Source organism: Typopeltis vanoorti, chromosome 11, assembly GCF_054136105.1.
Source record: "Typopeltis vanoorti isolate ZY-2024b chromosome 11, IOZ_Tvanoo_1.0, whole genome shotgun sequence".
Lineage (NCBI taxonomy): Eukaryota > Metazoa > Arthropoda > Arachnida > Uropygi > Thelyphonidae > Typopeltis > Typopeltis vanoorti.
Window position 1 is genome coordinate 12,273,800 of NC_143559.1, and position 23,600 is coordinate 12,297,399.

At 35.6% G+C, this 23,600-nt stretch overlaps 1 protein-coding gene across 1 annotated transcript in view; it reads left to right on the forward strand.

Moving 5' to 3' along the window:
- The first annotated feature begins 2,194 nt into the window (after nucleotides 1-2,194).
- LOC150101306 (uncharacterized) overlaps nucleotides 2,195-23,600 on the forward strand; it is a 230,171-nt gene continuing 208,765 nt past the window's right edge. Inside the window, exon 1 of the mRNA XM_090400758.1 lies at nucleotides 2,195-2,681. Within this exon, the coding sequence (XP_090256884.1) occupies nucleotides 2,195-2,681 (487 nt within the window). The remainder of the gene's footprint in view (nucleotides 2,682-23,600) is intronic.

Sequence of the window (23,600 nt, forward strand, 5' to 3'; positions counted from 1 at the left end):
AACGGCAATATTAACACACGCAACTGTCGCATTTGGGCTGCAACTAATCCGCACGTGTGTCTGCTGATGCCTATCCACTCGCCCAAAGTCACAGTGTGGTGCGGATTTTATCATCGGTCCATACTTTTACGAGGAAAATCGCCAAAATGTACCAGTGACCTGTTCCGTCAATGCTAACAGGTATGCCAATATGCTACAGAACTTTGTGGTTCCACAACTGCAGCAAAGAGGATGTCTCGATTCGACCATCTTCATGCAGGATGGTGCACCACCACCCCACATCGGACTTCAGGTACAGCGTGTTTTGCGACAACATTTCTCTGACAGAAGAATCATTAGTCGTGCATTTCCCAAGCCATGGCCACCGAGATCGCCTGATCTCAATCCTTGTGACTTTTGGCTGTGGGATTTCCTAAAAGCATTGTGTATCAAGGACATGTACCCGATATTCCAACTTTGAAAGATCGAATAACGTTACACGTGAGAAAAATCAATTCCGATATGTTGCGAGCCACTGTGGAAAATGTCGTGCACCGTATGCAGTTCCTGGAACATCAGAATGGTGGTCATATTGAACCTCATTTGTAATTAACAATAAACGTCATGAAATTGATGTGTGCTGTTTGCCATTTAGTCATTCATTAGTGACACCTACTAAAATCAATTTGGTAGCGCGAAAATTTCGCCTGTTGGCGACTTTTGGTACTTTTTTTTCGTTAAATCGAATCCCCATGTTCCACTGTGTACGTCTACCGAATATTGGTGTGTTTCGTCCTATACATTACTTGCTAGAGGGCTCTGAACACTTGACGTTATTTTATAATCACCCGGTATATAAAGTTGTTTATAATTTATGTATTTTTAAGAAATTTTTACAAAACTCTAAGGTTTCTTGAAATTTTCAATGTCAGATGAAAATAAAAACTTAGAGTATTAAATAATTCGATGGTAGTTATGAAGGTATCATTATAAATGATACATAAAGAACTTTTTTGGCTTTCTTTTGTTCATCGTTTTATTACATCATTCTGCTGTTCATGTGTGGAGACAACTCCTTTGTAATCAGCTTACATTGTATCTCTGATTCCTACATAGTGTTCCAAATCCGAGTTTGCAATCTAATCGATGCACAGTTTTTGACCTCATTGCTAGAAGTGTTATCTTTTTTTGCTTTACTGAGGTAGCTAATGTAGAAGTTTATTTTCGTACAGCTGTTTAATGAAAGCATTTAGTTATCCTGGTTAACATAATATTGCAATGGATTTTGTCCCCTTTTTAATGCAAAATATAACATTAGAAGAATATGACATTTTTGGAAAGGAGAATGACGGTAACTATGAACAAAAGGATGCATTCCCACTGAGAGGATTATTTACTAATAAAAATAAAATGAGAGAGATAGGTAAGGAAATGGGACGAGTAGATACGAAACGGTCCATAATTATTTTCGTGAAATACTTTTCCTTCGATGAGAAAACGAATAAATAAATGACCGCCTGGTTGGCCGAGCGGTTAGCGTATCCGCTTTTCAAATCTCGCCATAGGCATAAATGTGCGTGATTGTTTTTAGGTGTGTAATGATCCTCCCTCTTATTTGCAGACCTGAAGCGGCCTGTAAAAGTTCCATGTTTGGTTTTATATATATATATATATATATATATATATATATATATATATATATATATATATATAAGGGCTCACTCTAGTGAGCACGGGCACGGCAAACCCGAGGCACCTGAAGCTGGACCAGTCTTACTTCATATAATATACACCTGTTATATTATCTGTAGACTGGTCTCTACTCTTCTTTTCTTCCTTCTGTATTTCTTTTCATCTTACTCCTTCCCCCAATTCTATTAGCCTATTCGAAGGCTAGGAGTGATTCTTTCCTGTTTTCCTATTTTTCCATCTCACGCAGTGGGAGTGTCCCTTCTTCCCCCCCCCGACACCTGCCCACCCCATTTAAAAATGGTGAAGACAGATCTGAACTCTATACCGCATCGGTCGTCGCGCGGGTTACCAAGGTCCGCGCTGGATGTTAGGCTCCCTGGACATCCAGTGACAAGTGGGCTACAGGAGCAAGATTCACAGAACTCAAAAGTAATTACTAGGAAAAAGTGGAGAATGACAAAATCGACAAGTCATGCAGTGCTTCTGTTGTTCAAACCCCTCAAGTAGGGAATTGCAGAAACGAATGTTCCAACTTTGGCTTGAACTACACCCAAATTCGGAACTTTCATTTGAAAGGCTGATGCAACAGCGTAGCATCATTATCAAACACAAGATATTTAGTGAACTTGGGCTTGAAGCACTGAAAGCTCAAATTGTAAAAGTAGACTGTACTGGCCCTGAACTGACCGAGAATATGAACGTAGCAGAATCAGATTCTAATATGCAAAATCCTGAAAATATAGATATAGTTGAAAGGAATCTATCAGAGAAGGGACAAGAACTCGCCACAAAAATTGCCGAGCAAATGAAAAACAACGTGGAACGTGTCAGACTTCCAGTATTGAGGCAACTATCTCAAGAAAAGCTAAAGGAACTTTTACAAGACGCCAATAAAGTTGCAATGGCGATTCCTACTGGGACTATTGGACAAACGAATCAACTTATGTACTCAATAGCCTACGTAGTAACATCTGAATTGGTAAACTATAAGATTAGTGAATTCAAAAGCAGTAAGGCTCAGAAACCAAAGTGGAAGTATCGACTTGAGAATAAAATTCTTAAACTTAGAGCAGACGTGAGCAATTTGAAAAACCTTAAAGAAAAGAAGCTGAAAAACCCGAAAACCCGAAATAACCTCATAAAGAGGTATAATATTGGAACACGACCTATTGATGAAGTATTAGAGGAATTAAGCAAAAAACAGTTGCAGTCGCAGCTAAAATAAGAAGATACACTGCACGCATTGAACAGTACAAGCAAAATTCGATGTAACGCGCCAATCAGCACCAATTTTACAAGAAAATTGATAGCTGCAGGAATGATAATTTTAATGAATTTTAAAGAAAATATAAATATAAATACTACAGACAAAGAAAATACACTTAAAGTTTGTCAAAGCGTATGGGACAACCTTAAAAGGCATAATAAAATGCAAAGTGGATTGAATAAATTATGAACGAATCTCAAGAACGAAAAATGGACCAACTGAAAATAACAACTGAAATGGTTCAAAAGCAAGCTAAAAGGATAAAAAATTGGTCAACACCTGGGAAGGATGAATTACATGGCTACTGGTTGAAATATCTCGCAGGCTTACACGAAAGACTTGCTAACCAATTTAACCATGTTTTAGAAGGACAAAGCAGAGAAGAGTGGCTCACAACAGGCAAAACGTTTCTGATCATAAAGGATAAGGAAAAAGGTCCAAAGCCAGAAAACGTCCGACCAATAACCTGCCTGCCAACAACTTTTAAGCTACTCGCAGGCATACCAGCGGCAAAGTATATAGCTATCTTAAAGCAAATTCTATTTTCCGATTGAACAAAAAGGTAGCAGCAAAAATTCGAGAGACACAAAAGACCAATTGCTGATTGACAAAATGATTTTGTAAAATTGTAAACGTAGAAACACCAGCCTTCATATGGCTTGGATAGATTATAAAAATAAAAGCGTTTGATTCTGTTCCTCAAAGTTGGATTTTAAAATGCACAGAATTGTTCGGTATTAGCGAAGACGTATAAAAATTCTTGCAAGACAGCATGAAAAATTGGAAAACAATGTTGATCCTGAATAGAGAAGAAATTAAGCAGGCAAACATAATGGGTATTTTTCAAGGAGATTCATTATCTCCTTTATTGTTTACTTTTTCATTGATCCCCTTAACTAGAATTTTAAATAAAACTGCTCATGATTACCAAACTGCGCAAAAAAGTGCAAAGATATCTCACTTTTATACACGGACGACCTGAAGCTGTGCGCAAAATCAAAAAAATGAACTTGAATCATTGCTTAATACTCTGCATTTATTCAGTCAAGATATATCAATGCCGGAAATTTGATAAAAGCAATTAACACCTGGGTCGTACCTGTTCTGAGATATTCAGCAGGCATTGTTGACTGGTCCCAGCTAGAATTGGAGAATTTAGATTGAAAAACTCGAAAAGTAATGACAGTGAACCATGTCCTTAATCCTCGCAATGACATTGATAGGCTCTGCCTATCACGAAAAAAAGGAGGCAGAGGATTACTACTTCTTATTGTGCTATCTTCTATCGAAGGTCAGCGACCATCTTGGCGAACAAACTGCGCTCTTGTGTTAATCTGAGCAGTTGTGCACTGCTCTTTCCTGTCCACGTCTTGATGTTGTCAAACCATGATATTCTTTTTCTTCCTCTAGTTCCTTTGCCATCAATTCTTGCTACCAAAATAGTTTGTAGAAGTTGGTATTTGCTGTTTCTCATGATGTGGCCAAGATATGATATTTTTCGTTTCTTGATTATTTGTACAAGATGTTTAGCTTTGCCAATGGATTTTAAGACATCTTCATTGGTAATTTTTTCTGTCCATGATATCTTTAGCATTCTTCTGTATAGCCACATCTCAAAGGCTTCGATTTTCTTGATGGTTGTCGCCTTCAATGTCCATGTTTCAACTCCATAGAGCAGAATAGACCACACGTAGCATTTCAGCATTCGGCATCTGACTTCCATGTTTAGGTCTTTATTGCAGAATAGTGTTCTCGTTTTCATGAAGGACTGCCGTGCAACTTCAATCCTTGTCTTTATATCTATTTCTGGATCCCACCGTTCATTAAGCCAGCAACCAAGATATTTATATCTTGACACTTGATCAATATTTTTCCCATTGAGTGTCAGTTTCATTGATGAGGCTGGATGTTTGCTGATGATCATGTATTTTGTCTTGTTGATGTTCATATTTATTCCCATTCTTTGGCTTTCTATGTATACTCTGTCAATGAGTTTTTGGAGATCCATAATGTTATATGCAATTAGCACGGTGTCATCTGCATATTGTAGGTTGTTGACAATCTTTCCATTTATTGTGATTCCCTCTGGACATTCTTCCAATGCTTTTTTAAAGATTACCTCTGCATATATGTTGAACAGGAGTGGTGAGAGCACACATCCTTGTCTCACTCCTCTTTTGATGTTAATATCATTGGTGGTAATGTTGTCTAATTGAACGGTAGCTGACTGATTCCAATACAGATTTGTTATTAGTCTTATGTCTTGTTCGTCTAGCCTTATTTGTTGAAGGATTTCTATTAAGTTGGTGTGTCTGACTTTGTCGAATGCTTTTTCAAAATCTATGAAACACATAAAGACAGATTTCTATGCATTTTTGTATCAATATTTGGGTACAGAAAAGGGCCTCTCTAGTACCAAAACCATTCCGAAAGCCGAATTGTGTTTCACTTAGAGTTTCTTCACTTTTTCTATAAATGCGATTCTGAATTACTTTCAAAAATATTTTTAATGTTTGGCTCGTTAGACTAATATGTCGGAAGTCACGACAGGAATTCGCTTTGGGTTTCTTTGGGATAGTGATAAATGTAGATTTGAGCCAATCTGATGGAAATTCATCACTTTCATATATTTTATTAAATAGTTTTTCAAGAAGTTTGATGTTATCTGGTTCGATTAATTTTAAAAATTCTGTTTGCACACCATCTGGTCCACTGGCTTTTCCTGTTTTACTTGTTTGTATAGCATTCTCTATTTCGTATTTCATGATTGCTGGTCCTTGAATGTTATCTTTTATATTTATAGGCTTCTGTCTAGTATCATTGAAAAGTTCTGTTACATATTTTATCCAAATCTGTGCTTTATTCTCTTCTTCTAGAACTATTTTTCCATTTTCGTCTCTTAGAGACACTATTTGCTTTTTCCTCAGTTTTCCGGAAATTTCGTTGATTTTCTTATACAGATTGAAATTATCATGTTGTTTCTGAAGCAGTTCAATTTCAGTACATAAATTTTTCATCCAATTTTCCTTGGCTTCTTTTATTTTTTTCTTGATGATATTATGTGTTTCTGTATACCTGGCTAGGTCTTTGTTTTTATACATTCTTCTTGTATCAATAAGAGAAAGAATCTCATCTGTCATCCATTCCTGTTGTTTTATATTATTCGCATAACCTACTTCTTCAATACTTGTTGTTACGATGGCATTCTTTAAGCTATTCCAAAGAGATTCCACACTTTTATTTTCTTCTATGTTAATCTGTTGCAATCGCAGGTTAAGCTGTGTCTTGGCACTTTTATTTATGTTCGGGTCTTTCAGATTTTCTACATCAATTTTCTTTTTCTTCTTTTGTGATTTTTTAGCTGATTTTAATCTAAGACGTACTTCTGCAACTATGGGATTGTGGTCTGATGAGATATCTGCTCCAGGATAAGTCTTTGCACTCTTTATACTACTGTGGAATCTTTTATTTATCAGTATATAATCAATTTGATTTCTGACAATATTATGTTGGTTATCTTGAGGCGATTTCCAAGTGTACAGTCTTCTTGGTGGAAGTTTAAACCAGGTATTTGCTGTTGTTATATCTTCTTCCTGACAGAATTGGACTAGGCGATCTCCTCTGTCATTTCTGGTGCCTAAGCCATGTTCGCCAACAATTTCTCCATCACCCCCTCTTCCCACTTTTGCGTTGAAGTCACCCATCACTATGTTTATATCATGTTTCTTTGTTAGGTTTTTAATCTCTTTTAGGTGTTCATAAAACTCTTCAACATCTTCTTCACTTTTGTCAGCTGTGGGTGCATAAGCTTGGATGATATTTATGTTAACGGGGTTTCCCTTAAGTTGTAACAGCATTATCCTTTCAGAAAATGGAATCCAATTTATTACTGATTTATTGATTTCTTCATCTACTATTACAGCTACACCATGTCGATGTTTGTTCTCATCATTCCCAGAGTAATACATTGTCATATTATCTTGTTGACACTTTCCAGATCCTGGCCATCTTGTCTCGCAAATTCCCAAAATCCGGATGCCCAGCCTCTTCATTTCTCTTGTGGCATTTCTTAATTTGCCAGCTTCATACAGAGTTCTGACATTCCAAGTTGCAATTTTAAAAGTGGACACCATTTTGAGCCCGGAGATTCTTCGCACCCCTGTCCCATTTAAGGGACGTCGGGAACTTGGGGCCAATTGTAAGGGTTTGCTCGCCATGGTAGTTGTTCTGGAGATAAGGTAGAGCAGTAGTTTCTCCGTTTGCTTTCTGCTCCGCAGTATTGCAGACGTACACAACATAATCATATTGCCATCTGCAAATCTCTGATCACAAGCTTTTCCGTCATCATTTGGCTTCAACCTTGTGTCAGTACTGACAATGCTGCTTCCCAATGTCAAGGGCGGTGACCCCAGTAGGTACTTATTTAATGGCGGCACTACTCGCCATCTCACCGAGTTGTCATTGGGCTTTGTGAGGTTTTAAGTGAGACAGAGTTACCAATTCTGCTCCCCCATGCCCTGATAGCTCAGGATTACTACAAGTAAAGCAAATTGTTGAAGAAGAAAAATGAAATCTGAATGATTATCTGCAGAAAACAACAGAAATTTCTATTTCTGTTGTTTTCTTTATTTAAACCAATGGAGACAAAAGTGGAGTACAAGCCCAACCAAGTAAATGTGAGAACCGAAAGGTGGAAAATTAAGGCATTGCATGGAAATTACCTTCACAGCATAGAGGACAGCGCTGACAGCAACTTGACCTGACAATGGTTGAGAATGGAGCACTAAAGAAAGAAACAGAGTCGGTAATTTTTGCAGCACAAGAACAGGCCATTACAACCAATGTTATTAAGGCAAAAATAGAAAAAATTCAAGAATAGAGTAAATGCAGATTGTGCAAAGAGAAGGAAGAAACGGTAGACCACATTATAAGTGGGTGCTGCAAAATCGCAAAATTTGAGTACCGTAAAAGGCATGATAACGAAACTAAGATAATTCATTGGCATTTATGTAAAAAAGTATGAGTTTAAAGTATCTAAAGACTATTGGAAGCATAAAGTTGACCAAAAGGTGATTGAGAATGAAAAAGCTAAAATACTGTGGTATTTCAAGATCCAGACTGACAAAAGTTTGGAGTGTAATACACCCGATATAACAGTGGTTGAAAAAAGTAAAAATAAGGGTGGTCAGTTTATCGAAATATCAGTACCAGGAGATAGCCGAATTGCCGAAAAATAAACTGAAAATAATTACAAAGTATCGGGAGTTGAAAATCGAAGTTGAACGAATTTGGCAAAGAAAAACGAAAGTTGTTTCCATAATAACAGGTGCCATCCCCCAAACACTGAAAAAACATCTAGAAGCACTCGAGTTAGATGGAGTAAAAACCGGGTAGTTGCAAAAGGCCGCTTTGTTCGGCATAACATTCATATTCGGAAGGTATTTCCACAGTTCATAGGCCCTTGGGTAGGGCTCGAATTAGTGAAATATAACCAGCCTTTTACTTAAGGCTGAGGAAGCAAGTCAACCTTATATATATATATGTATATATATATATGTATATATGTATGTATGTTAAAGATGCCAAGCTATTTTAACCAATTTATTATACCCAAGGTAAAATACTTTCTATCTATATATATAATATTATATAATTTAATTTAACTAATTAATGAATTAGTTAATAAATTATAAGTACACGTTTTATATTTTTTTTTATATTCAGGGAGTACTAAATGTACACAGTGTGTGTGTGTGTGTGTGTGTGTGTGTGTGTGTGTGTGTGTGTGTGTGTGTGTGTGTGTGTGTGTGTGTGTGTGTGTGTGTGTGTGTGTGAAGTTCGAGACCTATTTGAATATCCAGCTGATATATATTGAGATTAATCTTAATATATCAGCCCCCCCCCCCACACACACACTAATAGTTGTATAAGCTTATTTCAATGTTCTGATACTTTTGGACCCAATTTTCTAAACTTGTCTCTTAGAAATAAATGAGATAACCAAATGTGAGTGTTCAGTTTAGTTATCTCGTGCATTTTTCGATGCCATTAATGTCTTTCTTCCCTTTGGAGTAGCTTCCTCACTCAGTCGCCTCCATTCATGCTTATCGAAACCTCCAGTTTGAACACTGCGATACAGTATCAGTGTCTTGACTAGTGGCATCTCTCCGTCTTGTTCTTGATTTTTATTTTGTTATTTTGATAAAAGTTTTACGATTTATAATCTTATGAAGAACAGTCATTTTCCATTCAAAAGACGTGTTCTGCCCCCACTGCATTTTTTGAACTTGATTAAATTAGATATCGTCGATTGTTTATATGGTTGGTGGTATTCATTGTTGTTGTACCTTATTCTGCAAAGACCATTATCATCAAGCAAAGCAAATATTTTTATAAGGATTTTCTTTTCAAAGCTGAAATCAAATCCTCCACCCTAGTAAATATCCAGTTTCACATCCCGTTGAATATCTTTTGATCTGAATAAGATGATGAAAGACTTCTTTACGCTTCTTTATTCGATTACAAATATTACAAACCAATCAAATGACGTGATTTCCGTCACGTTATTTGATTGGTTTGTAATAATTATTTCCAGATAACTGAATTGATTCACTTACTCTGTTTCAAAGTTCCCAATTTTCACACTTGCATCAAGTAACGGATTCTTTCTTGTATTATTCATTATTCATTATTTATTTATTTTTGTGGATTATTTTGAGCTTGTCTCTTGTGCTAATATCAAAATCTAAATGTGTTTATTCTGCTTTCTGTTTCGTTCTCGACGTGATGCTGTTGTCATTTGCGTATGCTGAAATCTCCGCTGATGTATTAATTATGGAATCCTTAATGTCTTTTTTATGTTGCTTTCATTCACGAATTATTAATTAGGCATCTCCGTTTTATATATTTTTATTTTTATTCTATTTTTGTTATAATGAAATACAGAATCTGCAGATTTCTTTTATTAGTTATGAAAAACCACATCACCTAAATGCCTTCCATTTTAGGCTTCACAAAGACGGGCCCTTTCTGCGGCAGGTTCTATGGCAGCTGTTAATGTTTCTAGCTGCAGCACCCTAATTTCTGCACGAATGTTTTCCTTCAGCTGTTAGATTGTCTGGAGCTTGTTCACATACACCTTTTCCTTCATAGGAAGAAATCGGGAGCTGTCACATCTGGAGAACGTGATTTTGGATATTAAAATGTCATTTTCAAGATTTTGCATGATTAACTTCCCAGATATTTCTAGTATACCTATCCTATTCTATCCTAATTTACGCTCACGCGTAAATTTTACCGTGTAGACATTTGGAACCGAAATCCCACGGAATAGGTTGGTTACTCCTTATTCCTGGAAGTGTCCGTCATATGTGTCTGTAGAAGCGTGTGTTCACAGGGCCAATTTTCCTGTTTTAGGGAACGAATAACCCGAGTTTCCTGGTGGAAAACCCTACCTGCGTATGAGACTGTCTAACTCACCTTTAGTCGAAAGAGACCCAGATAAAAGTTCCTCATGTCACTGACGGGAATCGAACCAGGTGTTTCCGACCAAAGGACTTCGTCTATACTGACTGAGCTACGGTGGCTCTCTAGAATATCAAAAATCATAAAATGAAAAAAAAAATTAATAATAAAAAAAGTTATTCTTATTCACATTTTAAACCCCTATGTGAGGTCATACTATGTATGTGTTAAAGATACCAAAAATTATATACTTAGTTTTTAATATATAATAGAACCAAGGTAAAAAAATTTTCATATATTCTTGATCTTCTACTCGGTTGTAATGATACATTTTAAAGAATAAATTTAAATGACTTTAAACCGAGATAAAATATTATTTAATGATAATGATACAACTAGTTTTATCCTTTTACAGCCTTCTTGAGGTATCCACTAAAGGTAGAACATAGTAATAAAAAATTGAAGTTAAAAAAACTGAGAATTACAGGCAAAAAATGCAATACATAATTGACACAAAAACGTTGTGTTTTTTTCGAGTCGTTCTAACTAACGTGCTATTGTTTGTTGTATGCGTGCTTGCAGGTTCTCGTGAGCGCCAGTATCGAACAACTACAGTATGGCTATCAGGGATGTTATAACTCAAATTGCTGTTCAAATGTTCAGGATTAAGGAGGATTTCTCTGGATTCCACGTTTTCCTTTCAAACTCATCACTACAGCGAAAAATGTTTTCGGATTTATTCCAGCAAAATGAGTGACTCTGTAGATCGTCATGAGGGTTATTAAAGAAAAGAACATGACTGGATAGCGCAAATGCATGCTATCTTTTATAGGAGATGTCTCTCTTATGCTCCTCAATACGCAGTTCAACAGATTTGTTAGTCTGTCCAAAATAAGGAATATTACAGTTGCACCATAACATGTAAACACCTGGATATTTCAGGTTATGATGAATAGGCTTCGGATGGCTTATAAGAGAACGGACTTTAGGGAGTGTAGTGAAAAACGTCCTGATGTTGTATTTTTTAAGGACAGTCTTCGAACTTTTCAGAACCACTCTGTGTCTCTTAGTATATATGTTTATTAATTTAATTTAAATGACTAAAACACCGAGAATAATAAAGAATAATGTTTAATGGGGACACTACTAGTTTCGTTGGTAAACCAACTTCTTCAGGTGTCAAAATACAAAGAATTAACACAACAATCCGACAGAATAACAACAACAGATCTACTAGAAACTGTAGTACAGTTTAAATTGGAGTCCGCGCTACAGTTCCAGCTGTATGTTTATGCATGCGTGTGATATCGCGAGAACGCCAGCACTGGACAGCAGACCTGTGCGAATCAGGTAACTGTAGCTAAGGCTGCTATTCGTGTGGGTTGAATCGAGGGTAATTTCTTTAGACTCAAGAATACCCTTTCAAGTTCTTCAGAACATTTGTGAATATTAGAAGTTTGAGACCAGTCTATTTGATGTTGGCGGCCTTCATCAGAGTTTATAGAGAACAAGACGTGGCTGGCGAGAGCGCTGGCTCGGATTATGTTATAGGATATATCTCTTTCCCAGGAGGCTCTCACTCTTCTCAAGAGCGAATTATCAAAGAAGTTCTTAGCCTTACTTACCCACTGTGTCAACTCAGGTTACTTTAGATTCGAGGACAAGATCTTGAAACAAAACTCCGGACTAGCTATGGGTAGTCCGCTTTCCCCGGTGCTAGCTAATATATTTCTCGAAGAATTGAATGAAAAAGCGATTTGCTCGGCCACACTAAACCTAAAATCTGGCTCCGTTATATAGATGATGTTTTTCTTTTATGGGAACACGGCCTATCAAAGTTTTTCTGGATCATCTAAATAACTTTCATCACAATATCAAATTCACCTATGAGCTGGAAACTAACAATTGTCTTTCCTTTTTAGACATAAAAACTTACAAGGTGCTCTGATAATATTAAAATTTCAATCTTTAGGAAGCCAACACATACAGACAGATACCTTCATGCATCCTCTCACCACTACCCTCCGCAGAAATTTGGCATTATTTCCACCCTTGCATATCGGGCCAGATCCTTATTATCAGACGACTTAGAGCTTCAAAATGAACTTAATTTCCTCAAAACGACCTTTCTTAATAATGGTTTTATTTTAAAAAGCATTGAGAAATTTCTTTTTCCCCGTCGTCAACCAACTAATGAAGATTCTACTACCCCCAGAGCTTACATCTCCTTGCCTTTCATTAGTTCCCTCTCCCCCAGGGACGGTTTTATCATTAGGCGAACCTAGACAATTGCCTAGGGACGCTAAGACTTCGGTGCGCCAGATTTGCTAAAGCAAAAGTCAGAAAGATTAATTTTTCATTAGTTTTGTATTTAAGATGTAATAATTTCTTGCTATACAGATATTAGGAGTAATCATATATGTATACAGATATATTCGTTTTTATTAATAAATTTTTTTAATGTTCATAATGGTATTATTTTTATAAATATCCACATGTGTAGGTACATGTGCTTGTATGAGTATTACAAAATATATATAGAGAGAGACAATGTATAGGGGCGCCTAGATTTTCTTTGCCTAGGGGCTTCAGATACTCTAGGATAGGCCCTGCTCCCCGAAACTGGCTAAAATTTAAAAAAAGTTCAACATCAAAACATGTTTCTCTGTTTTTCCTAAACTCCATTCTATCCTTAGTCAACCTAAAGAAAAATGTCACCACTTCAGTTCCAAGGAGTATACAAGATTATGTGCAATGGTGGAAAACCTTACTACGGACAGACTGATAAATCTATACTTCTCCGTGTTGAAAAGCACAAAAGAGATATATCCTATAATACAGGAGTCGGGAACCTTTTTGAACCAAAGAGCCGTTCCACCAAAAAAATTAATTAAAACAAAATTTTGGGAGCCACAACTTCAATTCCATTTTTTCTGGTGACTCCAAGTTTCAGTTAGTTCAAACTTAGGCAAATTTGTTTTTAATTCAGTACTTCCAGATATCAAATACCACTTTTATGTTTACATATAAATTTTTTATATGTTCAATAAATAAAACAACATTAAGTTTGATTAAGGTTTTAATCACAAAACATGTTTAAGTAAGTATAATATCAAAAAAGTCAGAATTTATATTAAAAAAAGAATTAATCCGAACAAAAAGACAATATGTATTTTAATAGATATTTGATTGTTTTAATTTAAAATTCGCTAATGAGACTTTTGATTTTGCATCTTCTCAGCCAATTTACTTAAATCGGGATTGTATGTGGTGCACTTTAATAGTAATTCGGCTTTCAAACTTTCACCAGTCAATTTGTTCCCATACCTTATTTTTAATGTAATTCATTGAAGAGAAAAATTGTTCGCAATTGTACGTTGAACCGAAAACAGTCAAAACCCCCAAAAGCAAGTCGCCTGGCGTTTGAATAATTAGTTGGGAAAGAATTCCAAATCAAACACCACAATTTCCTGTGGTGTTTCTTCCATTTGTGCTACCATTTCCTGAAGTTTTGTACCCAGATGCTTTTATTCTGAATTTCCAGAAGCTCCCTTTGTAGTTCTGCAATTGATATTCCGGGAAAACTTCAATATCTACTAATTTTAAGTTGCAATTTAACGGATGTAATATAAACTTCATCATCTCCTGATGTTTTTTAAAATCCTGAAATCTGCTTGTAAATTAATCTAAAATTACAGTAATCATTTCAGCGAATATTTCGCAATCAACTTTTTCTTGATTTAAATTCAATCTCTAATTTTTTTAGATTTTCAAGTATATATAAATTTTTCTTCAGTAACATCTTCGAAAAACACTCTTAGTTTCTGTTCAAAGGTAAGGACTTCCTTTAGTAATTGTAAGGCCGTGTTTCCCTTCCCTTGCAACTTCAAATTTAGCTTATTAAAATGTTCTGTCATATCTAGCAAAAAACAAAACTTTTGTATCCATTCGGGATTACTGAGAAGTTCCACATGATTTACGTTATAAAATTTAGCGGGTAAGAAAACTATTACATCTTTTGAGCGCTGAAACATACGTTTTGATGCTTTTCTCTTGATAACCATTGTACTGATGTAAATATCACCAAATCTTTATGTTGACTACCTCGTTCCTCTAAAAATGTGTCAAAAAAAATCTGATTCAGCGCCTGAAATCGGATGAAATTGATCATTGGCACAACAACAAACGTCACTCTTTTTAGTTGTGGTAATAATCCCAAAGAATTTTCAACTCTTCTTGATGCAAAATGCAATGAAATGAAATAACTCCATGTGGAATATGAGTGGAGAATAATTTAACAAACCCCTTATTTTTCGCAATCATAGAAGTCGCGCCAACGGTCGCAATGCATACTATATTATTACTATTTATATTTTTATTCTGTAAACATGTTAGAATGTTTTCTGAAATATCTTGACATGTAGTGTAGCCTTTAAGTGTTAGCAGATCAAGAAGTTCTTCTCGAACACCGGAAGATGTGATATATTTAACCATCGCGCAGCATTATGCTATTTCGGAAATATCATTTGATTCATCAACCTCAATAGATATAAAATTGGCAGAATTAATATCCATAATTTGCATATCTGAAACTTCTGCAGAAATTGTTACAATCCGTTCCTTGACAGTTCTAGCTGAAAGAGGTAAATCTTTAATTTTTTTACGTATTTCGTCCGTATTTTTCATATCCTTAAATAGAATTTCCGAGTCATTATCATGCAATTTTTTAGAAATTCACTGTCGGTACAAGGTTTTCTCGCTTTTGCAATTTCCAGGGATAACAAAAAACTTGCTTCAGTAGTATTCGACTAAGATTTTGTCCAAGTTGACAAATTTCTTTGCTGAAGCAACGTTTTCTTTTGTAATTCTTCAATAGCTTTTTTCTATTATCATCCTCAGAATATTTTTTTACTGAAGTCTAAATGTTTTCCTCGAAAATGTCGTTCGACCTTACTTGATTTGTTATTTGGAAGTCGTAGATGGCAAATTAAACATTGCGGATTTCCATTTACTTTTATAAATGCAAATTTTTCTATCCGCATTTTATTGAATCCTGTGTTTTCTTCGATTATTTTTCTTTTTCTTGAACTCATATTATGAGCGTTATTATCAGAAATGTACCTGCAAGTAAAAACAAAAATCCAACAACATAATAACATAATAAAAATTAATTTGTGCATAACATTACCTGACACTAAATTAAACACCAGTTTAGTACCGCAATAAATAAGTTAACAGAATATTTATTTTGACAGTTAAAATCCGTATGTATCTAAAACCGTGGTGTTTGACAGGACAGCTGATCAATTAGTTCAAATTTTCGCTGTGGCGCTAGTTACCTTAAGCAGGGTTAACATTTAGCGGTATTTCAAATGTAACGTAGTTGTCAGTTGTTCATGTAATAAAATTTCATGCATAACACGTCACATACATAGTATGTAGCGCCATATCAAAAAACAACATTTAGTTGTTTGTATTAATTATGTATCTTTTAATTTAATATAAAAGAACCGCACTTTGTTTAGCCAAGAGCCGTATGCGGCTCCGGAGCCGCCGGTTCCCGACTCCTCCTATAATAGAATCCGAGCCAGCGCTCTCGCCAACCACGTCTTGTTCTCTATAAACTCTGATGAAGGCTGCCAACATCAAATAGACTGGTCTCAAACTTCTAATATTCACAAATGTTCTGAAGAACTTGAAAGCGTATTCTTGAGTCTAAAGAAATTACCCTCGATTCAACCCACATGAATAGCAGCCTTAGCTACAGTTACCTGATTGGCACAGCTCTGCTGTCCAGTGCTGGCGTTCTCGCGATATCACACGCACGCATAAACATACAGCTGGAACTGTAGCGCGGACTCCAATTTAAACTGTACTACGGTTTCTAGCAGATCTGTTGCTGTTATTATGTAATGTTTCTGTCGGATTGTTGTGTATAATTCTTTGTATTTTGACACCCGAAGAAGTTGGTTTACCAACGAATAGTGTCCACTATTAAACCTTATTCTTTATTATTCTCGGTGTTTTAGACATTTAAATTAATAAACATGTCGTTTAACCGAGTAAATCCTAATACAAATATATATATGTATATATAAAAACACTAAAACACTGAAGCTTGAATAAACCATAAACATCATTGAGAGTCTCTATACATAATTGACACTAAATCGTTGCGGTTGTATTTAAAGCTGTTCTTTCGTTAGTTGTATTGTTGGGAAAGTGCGTGCTACTAGAATCTCGTGAACGCCAGTACATGATTACAGCTGTATGACAATCTGGGAGGTTGTAGCTCAAGTTATTATTTAGATGAACAGGATTGAAGATGATTTCTCTAGAGTCCACGATTATTCTCTCTAGTTCATCATTGCAACGGAAGATGTTAGTCGATTTTTTGACTTTGGTTTTCATCATTAGGATTAGCCGAGAAAAGGATATGACTAGATAATGCACTGGCTCGCTGTCTCTCGTAAGTAATGTCCCTCATGTGTTCTTCCATACGCAATTCGACAGATTTGTCTGTCTGCCCAAAATAAGGAATATCGCAATCACACAATATTTTATATACACCAGGGTATTTGAGTTGATTTAAGGCTTTGGGTGGCTTGTTAAGAAACGGATCTTTGGAAGTGGTGTGAACAAAGTTCTGATATTGTATTTTCTTGAACTTTTGCTAATTTGTGTGAAACTGTACTTATGTAAGGAATAGATATATTGCCTTTGAATCTATTTGTTTCTTCTGAGTGATGTCTAGGAAGATTAAGAAGGAATTTTTCAGTGATTCTCTTGGAATATCCATTAACTTCGAAAGAAGTTTTCAGATGGTTTATTTCTCTAAGAAGTTCATTTGTGTCATCCAGAAGAGAACGGGCTCTATGTCCCAAGGGATATTATTCCAAGCTTATGAGGAGGGAAGTGATAGGACTGACTAGGCAGTTATCTGTTGGTATGTGTGGGCTTTCTATATATCGATATTTTGAGTTTACCAGAAGAGCGAGTCAGTTTGACATCAAGAAAAGGCAAGGAATTATCCAAATTTCATTATTTGGAGCCATGGACATGATTCCCTTGTGGTTTTCCTCGAACATCACAATAGCCGACATCAAAGTATTAAGTTTACTGCCGAGCTTGAAACGGATAACTCCTTGCCTTTTCTTGATTCGCTTGAATCAAACTGATTCGCTCTTCTGTTAAACTCAGAATATCGATATATAGAAAGCCCACACATACCAACAGATATCTGCATAGTCAGTCCCATCACTTCCCTCCTCATAAGCTTGGAATAATCTCCACCTTGGGACATAGGGCCCGTTCTCTTCTGGATGACCCAAATGAACTTCTTAGAGAAATAAACCATCTAAAAACTTCTTTCGAAGTTAATGGATATTCCAAGAGAATCATTGAAAAATTCCTTCTTAATCCTCCTAGACATCACTCAGACATCTATTCCTTACATAAGTACAGTTTTACACAAATTAGCACAAGTTCTAAGAAAATACAATATCAGAATCTTGTTCACACCACTTCCAAAGATCCGTTTCTTAATAAGCCACCCAAAGCCTTGTCCTCATCAACTCAAATACTCATCATCATCATCATCATCAAATTCCTGCCATGTACCCTCAAGGGGTGTACAGGATATGACAGTACTACATGAAAAAATTACATCATTACTAACTTCCTATCTACAATTTTCCTCCAAATCAGTCTGTTACTTGTCAAGACTCCAACGTTATCAGATCTTATATTTCTATCGTCTAAGGCACATTGTACCGTATCAATCCACCTATATCTTGGTCTTCCTGTGGGTCGTTTTCCTGCCAACCTGACAGAGAACGCTTGTTTTGCTAATCTTTCCTCTCCCATTCTATTTAAGTGATACCACCTGAGATTAGCTCTGCTAACACATTCCTGGATGCTGACAATGTCAAGTTCTTTCCTAATATCCTCATTTTTAATATGATATTGCCATTGATGCCATCTGTTTACGCCTCTAATCTTTCTCAGGACTCTCATATCTGCGGTCTCTAGTCTTTGATCAAGTGTTTTACTTCTGACCCAGCTCTCAGATCCATAAGTTAAAACTGGTTTGAACACTGTCTTGTATACAGATAATTTAGTGTTCCGACTAATTCTCTCTTATTCCATATGAATTTATTCAGTTGACTTCCCACCATACCAGCTTTGCTGATTCTGTTGTCTATTTCTATATTTAATTTACCATCTTCAGTAAAAATCGTGCCTAAGTAGCTGAAATGTTTTACTTGTTCCACAGGTTCATCATTCACAACACAGTTGACATTTTCATTGTCTTTGTCTTTTTATTGCTGACCTTCATACCATATCTATTACAACATCTATTCAATTTAGTCAGAGAATCTTGTAGACTTGTAGCGGATTTATTTAGAAGTATAACATCATCTCCGCATAAAGCAAAGAACTGACATTAACATCTCCAATTTTGATATCAGGTTTAATACCACTTTCCTTCATAATGTGATCCATATAGATAATGAATAACAGAGGGAATAATGTACATCCTTGTCTCACACCAGATTTAACATTAAATCCTTGTCTGACACCAGATTTAACATTAAACCATCTTCCTGTACTTCCTTCAGTTCTAACTGCTGACTTACAACTCAAATAAAGACTAAGTATTGCTTGATATAATGCCCCATTGACACCATATAACTGCAGCGTATTGAATAGCTTCTCTCTTGGCACCTTGTCATATGCCTTTTCCAAATCGACGAAACTTAAATACAGATCTTTGTTATATTCCCATGCTTTCTCGACTATTTGTCGTAAAGTGAAGATCTGATCCTGACAGCCTCTATTTAGTCTGAATCCAGCTTTTTCTTCACCAAGCTTTTCTTCCACAATTCTTCTCAACCGTTTCTCAAGTATACTTGCATAGATCATGACAGGAACACTCAGTAGGGAAATACCTCTGTAATTCTCACATTCAGTTTTATTTCCCTTTTTATATATGGGTACTATGAGAGCTCTACTCCAATCATCGGGAATTCGTCCCTCTGTCCAAGCTTTCTGAACTATGCAGTGCAGCCACCGCAAGACTTTTATACCACCGTACTTCAGCATTTCTGGTCGAATATCATCTACTCCTGCTGCCTTTCCACATTTCAAGCCTTTGATGGATTTTTCTACTTCAAGTATGGATAGGTATTCCTGACTGCATGCCTGGTCAGTGTTTTTTTATCACTGTGCTGTCATCACTGCTTGTTTCATTTAGCAGTTTTTCAAAGTAATTACTCCATACTTCAAGGATATCTTTTTCTCCTGTTTTCATGTCACCTTTATCATCTCTAACTCCTTTTACAGCACTCTTTTCTCTATTTCTAAGGCTTCTTTAACAACTTCCAGAATAATTTACCACCTTCTTGATATTTATTTTCTATATTCTTGCCAAAGTCCTCCCATGACTTTTGTTTAGCTAGTTTTACACACTGTTTAGCTTTCTTACATTTGTCTCTGTATTCTGTAAGAGTAAAAGCTGACTTATTTGCCAGGAACTTTTGATATGCTTTCTTCTTTTCCTTCACTGCCTCTTTAACTTCCTGTGTCCACCAGGGAGTTCTGATTTTTTTATCCTTGCACACAACCTCACCACATGCCTCTCTGGCAGAATCAATCAATGTTTTCTTCAGAGTTTGCCACTGAATCTCCAAGGTTTGATTCCTGTTCTCAAACTCTTTCATTTTTTCTTCAATAATCTTTGTGTATTTTAGTCTACAGTTCACATCTGAGAGCTGCTCAACTTTTATTCGCTTTAAAACTTTCTTACATGTTATTCTTTTCAATATTAAATTCAATTTTATCCTGCTCAAGACTAAATAGTGATCACTTCCAATTTCAAATCCTCTGTACACTCTGGTGTCCTGTACCAGGGAGAAAACATCACTATCAACAATAACATAGTCAATGAGACTTTTCTTATTCCTAGCCTCTTCTCTCCATGTGAATTTGTGCACATTTTTATGTTGGAACATGGTGTTAGTAATAACCAGTCCATGTCCTGAGCAGAAATCCAACAGATATTTGCCATTATTATTAGCTTTGCTCTTTTCTCCAAATTTTCCCAAAATATTTTTGTATGTCTCACAATCATTTCCTACTCTGCTATTTAGATCCCTAACAAGGACCAACTTTTCCTTTTTCATAGTGTCGGTTGCTTTTTCTAAAGCATCAAAAAATTCCTCCACTTCTACCTTAGTAGAACCTTCTGTGGGACCATAGGCACAAATAAGTCTTTGTCCAGTTCCCCATTCTCATATTGCCCACATTACTCTACTTGAGACTGACTGCCATTCAAGAAGATCATCCTCGTATTTTGTGTTGAATACTATGGCTACTCCTTTTCCTTGATTTTCATTGCCTGAATATAACATTTTGTATTTATTGCTCAGAAAGATCTCACCAGTTTTAGTCTTTTTTGTTTCAGTTACCCCTATTATGTCGATCTGGTACTTATCTAATTCCTCAGTTAGCTCCATTTCTTTGCCATTCAGGCTTCTTACGTTGATAGTACCGATCTTTAACTCTGTTGATGTTGAATTGTTGTTTGTTTTCAGATTTGTTCCAGTAGCTGACTTTTCGCTGTTTGCCCTGGTTCCCTGGCTAAAACAACGGGGGCCTTGTTTAACCGGGCGACGCCCCAGCCGGCATGAAATTTTGTCATGTCGTACCATCATTTTTTATTTTGGTTTAACCAATAAGAATACAATTTGGTCGGCTAAATCCCAAATTCCCAGTCCATCCTCGTTCGTTCAGTATCAAAGTAGATACCCAACAGGGTGCACCACGAAAAGGTGAGGATTGGACATTAGGTCAGAAGCCCTGGTCGATTCTCCGCATTCCTTTAAAGGCTATGTGGAGGTCTCCTCTCAGTTATACAGCTTTGACTATTAAGCACTCCACTCAAATATCCTGGTGTATATAAAATATTGTGTGATTGTGAAATTCCTTATTTTGGGCAGACAGACAAATCTGTCGAATTGCGTATGGAAGAACACATGAGGGACATTACTTACGAGAGACAGCGAGCCAGTGCATTATCTAGTCATATCCTTTTCTCGGCTAATCCTAATGATGAAAACCAAAGTCACAAAGTCTGCTGGGAAAAATCTACTAACATCTTCCGTTGCAATGATGAACTAGAGAGAATAATCGTGGAATCTAGAGAAATCATCTTCAATCCTGTTCATCTAAATAATAACTTGAGCTACAACCTCCCAGATTGTCATACAGCTGTAATCATGTACTGACGTTCACGAGATGCTAGTAGCACGCACTTTCCCAACAATATAGCTAACGAAAGAACAGCTTTAAATACAACCGCAACGATTTAGTGTCAATTATATATAGAGACTCTCAATGATGTTTATAGTTTATTTAAGCTTCAGTGTTTTAGTGTTTTTTCCTTTTTCTTTCTTCTATAATCTCGGTTCTAGTTATTCAATTCTTTATAATATATATATATATATATATATTAGAAAATATATATATATATATATATATTAGAAAATATATATATATATATATATATTAGAAAATATAAACTCAGTTTGCTTGTTTTTTCAACTTTACCAAATACAATAGCATAAATGCTTTTCCGCTCAAACGATTTGCTACAGCTGCAACGCATCCAGCGTTAGTGATGTCATTATAAAATTCCAAAAATGAAGGAGCTATTATAAGATCTACTGTTGGAATGAAGTAATTGTTTTATAAATTGAAAATTTTAAATAAGTACTGTTTTATTGTTTCTTTCCTCTAGTTATTCTAATAATTAATACAGGATTACATATACACAAAAAATGAGATAGTTAGTAAAGTACTCACAAAAATAAAAACACACGGTTCTATATATATATATATATTTTTTTTTTTTTTTTCAAAAATCATTTTTACTCGGTTGGAATATTATAAAAAAGGTTTAATGACTATTACCGAGATAAAAGATGACAAGATATATTTAAAAAAAGATACTACTAGTTTACTAGTTTCGTTACATGAACATCCTCAGGTATCACATTCAAAGGTATATATATATATATACAGTATATATATAGATATATATATATACAGTATATATAGATATATATATATACAGTATATATAGATATATTGAACTATATTTTTAAGCACCTCAGAATTATTCTCTGTGTCGATTTTGAGCTGTAAAATGCGTATTTAATTTATGCAACCTTAATTAAGTTTGTTCTACGAAGCCAACCGGTGTTAGCTTGAATCTTATGGTGGCATGATTGTTTTCTGAAAGTTTTTAATTAATGGACGATGTTTGGCTCCTGGTGTGAGACCACAATTTTTAAAGACCCGAAAAGTATGACAAAGGGCCAATTTTAGTCCCTAATGCAATTGACCCAATTATATAACCACTAGCCTTTCCATAGTATTAAATGTACAGTAAGTTTGCAACACTTGGTTGATGGGATTTACATAAAAAAACGTGAAAACGGTTTTAATTAATTATATAATGGTATTATTTTTATATGCAAAACTTGCCTGACCGTTACGTGTTATCCAAATGCAAGCTGTATTTATTTGATGGGATGGCTTAACCTGTCGAAAAGGAGGGGTCTTATTCACTAGGGCTAAAGCCATCTTATCAAAAATTAGGTTTATATAGTGTTTTGTAAACACTTGCTATTTCACTTTTAATTACATTTTACTTTTAATTTTTTCACTTTTAATTTTGAAAACTTTTCACTTTTAATTATTTTCATTGTCTCCATAAGCGCAATCGCGACATATTTTTTGTTGTTCCCACCCACGAAAGTTTTATATTTGTGAATCTATAGTACATTTTTATCGTGGGCAGATTAAGGATTTTTTATTGATATTTATTGATTTTATCTATTTTTTATTTACTTTTTGCGAGGTTCGGAAACCAAACCCTGCTCTAAAGATCGAACATGGAACTTTTACAAGCCACTTCAGGTCTCCAGTAAGCAGAATGGTGGTATCACACCGGGCGATGAAATTCATCTCCCACCTAAAGTCATTTACAAACGTCTATCCCCACGGTTGGATTCGAACCCTTAGCCAGAGTTAGTTGCAGAGCGGATACGCTCTCTCACCAACAGGCTGCGGGTTCGAATGTATCTGTTTACCTCTGCATGGATTTTTTTTTACCTCCACATGCGTTAGAACG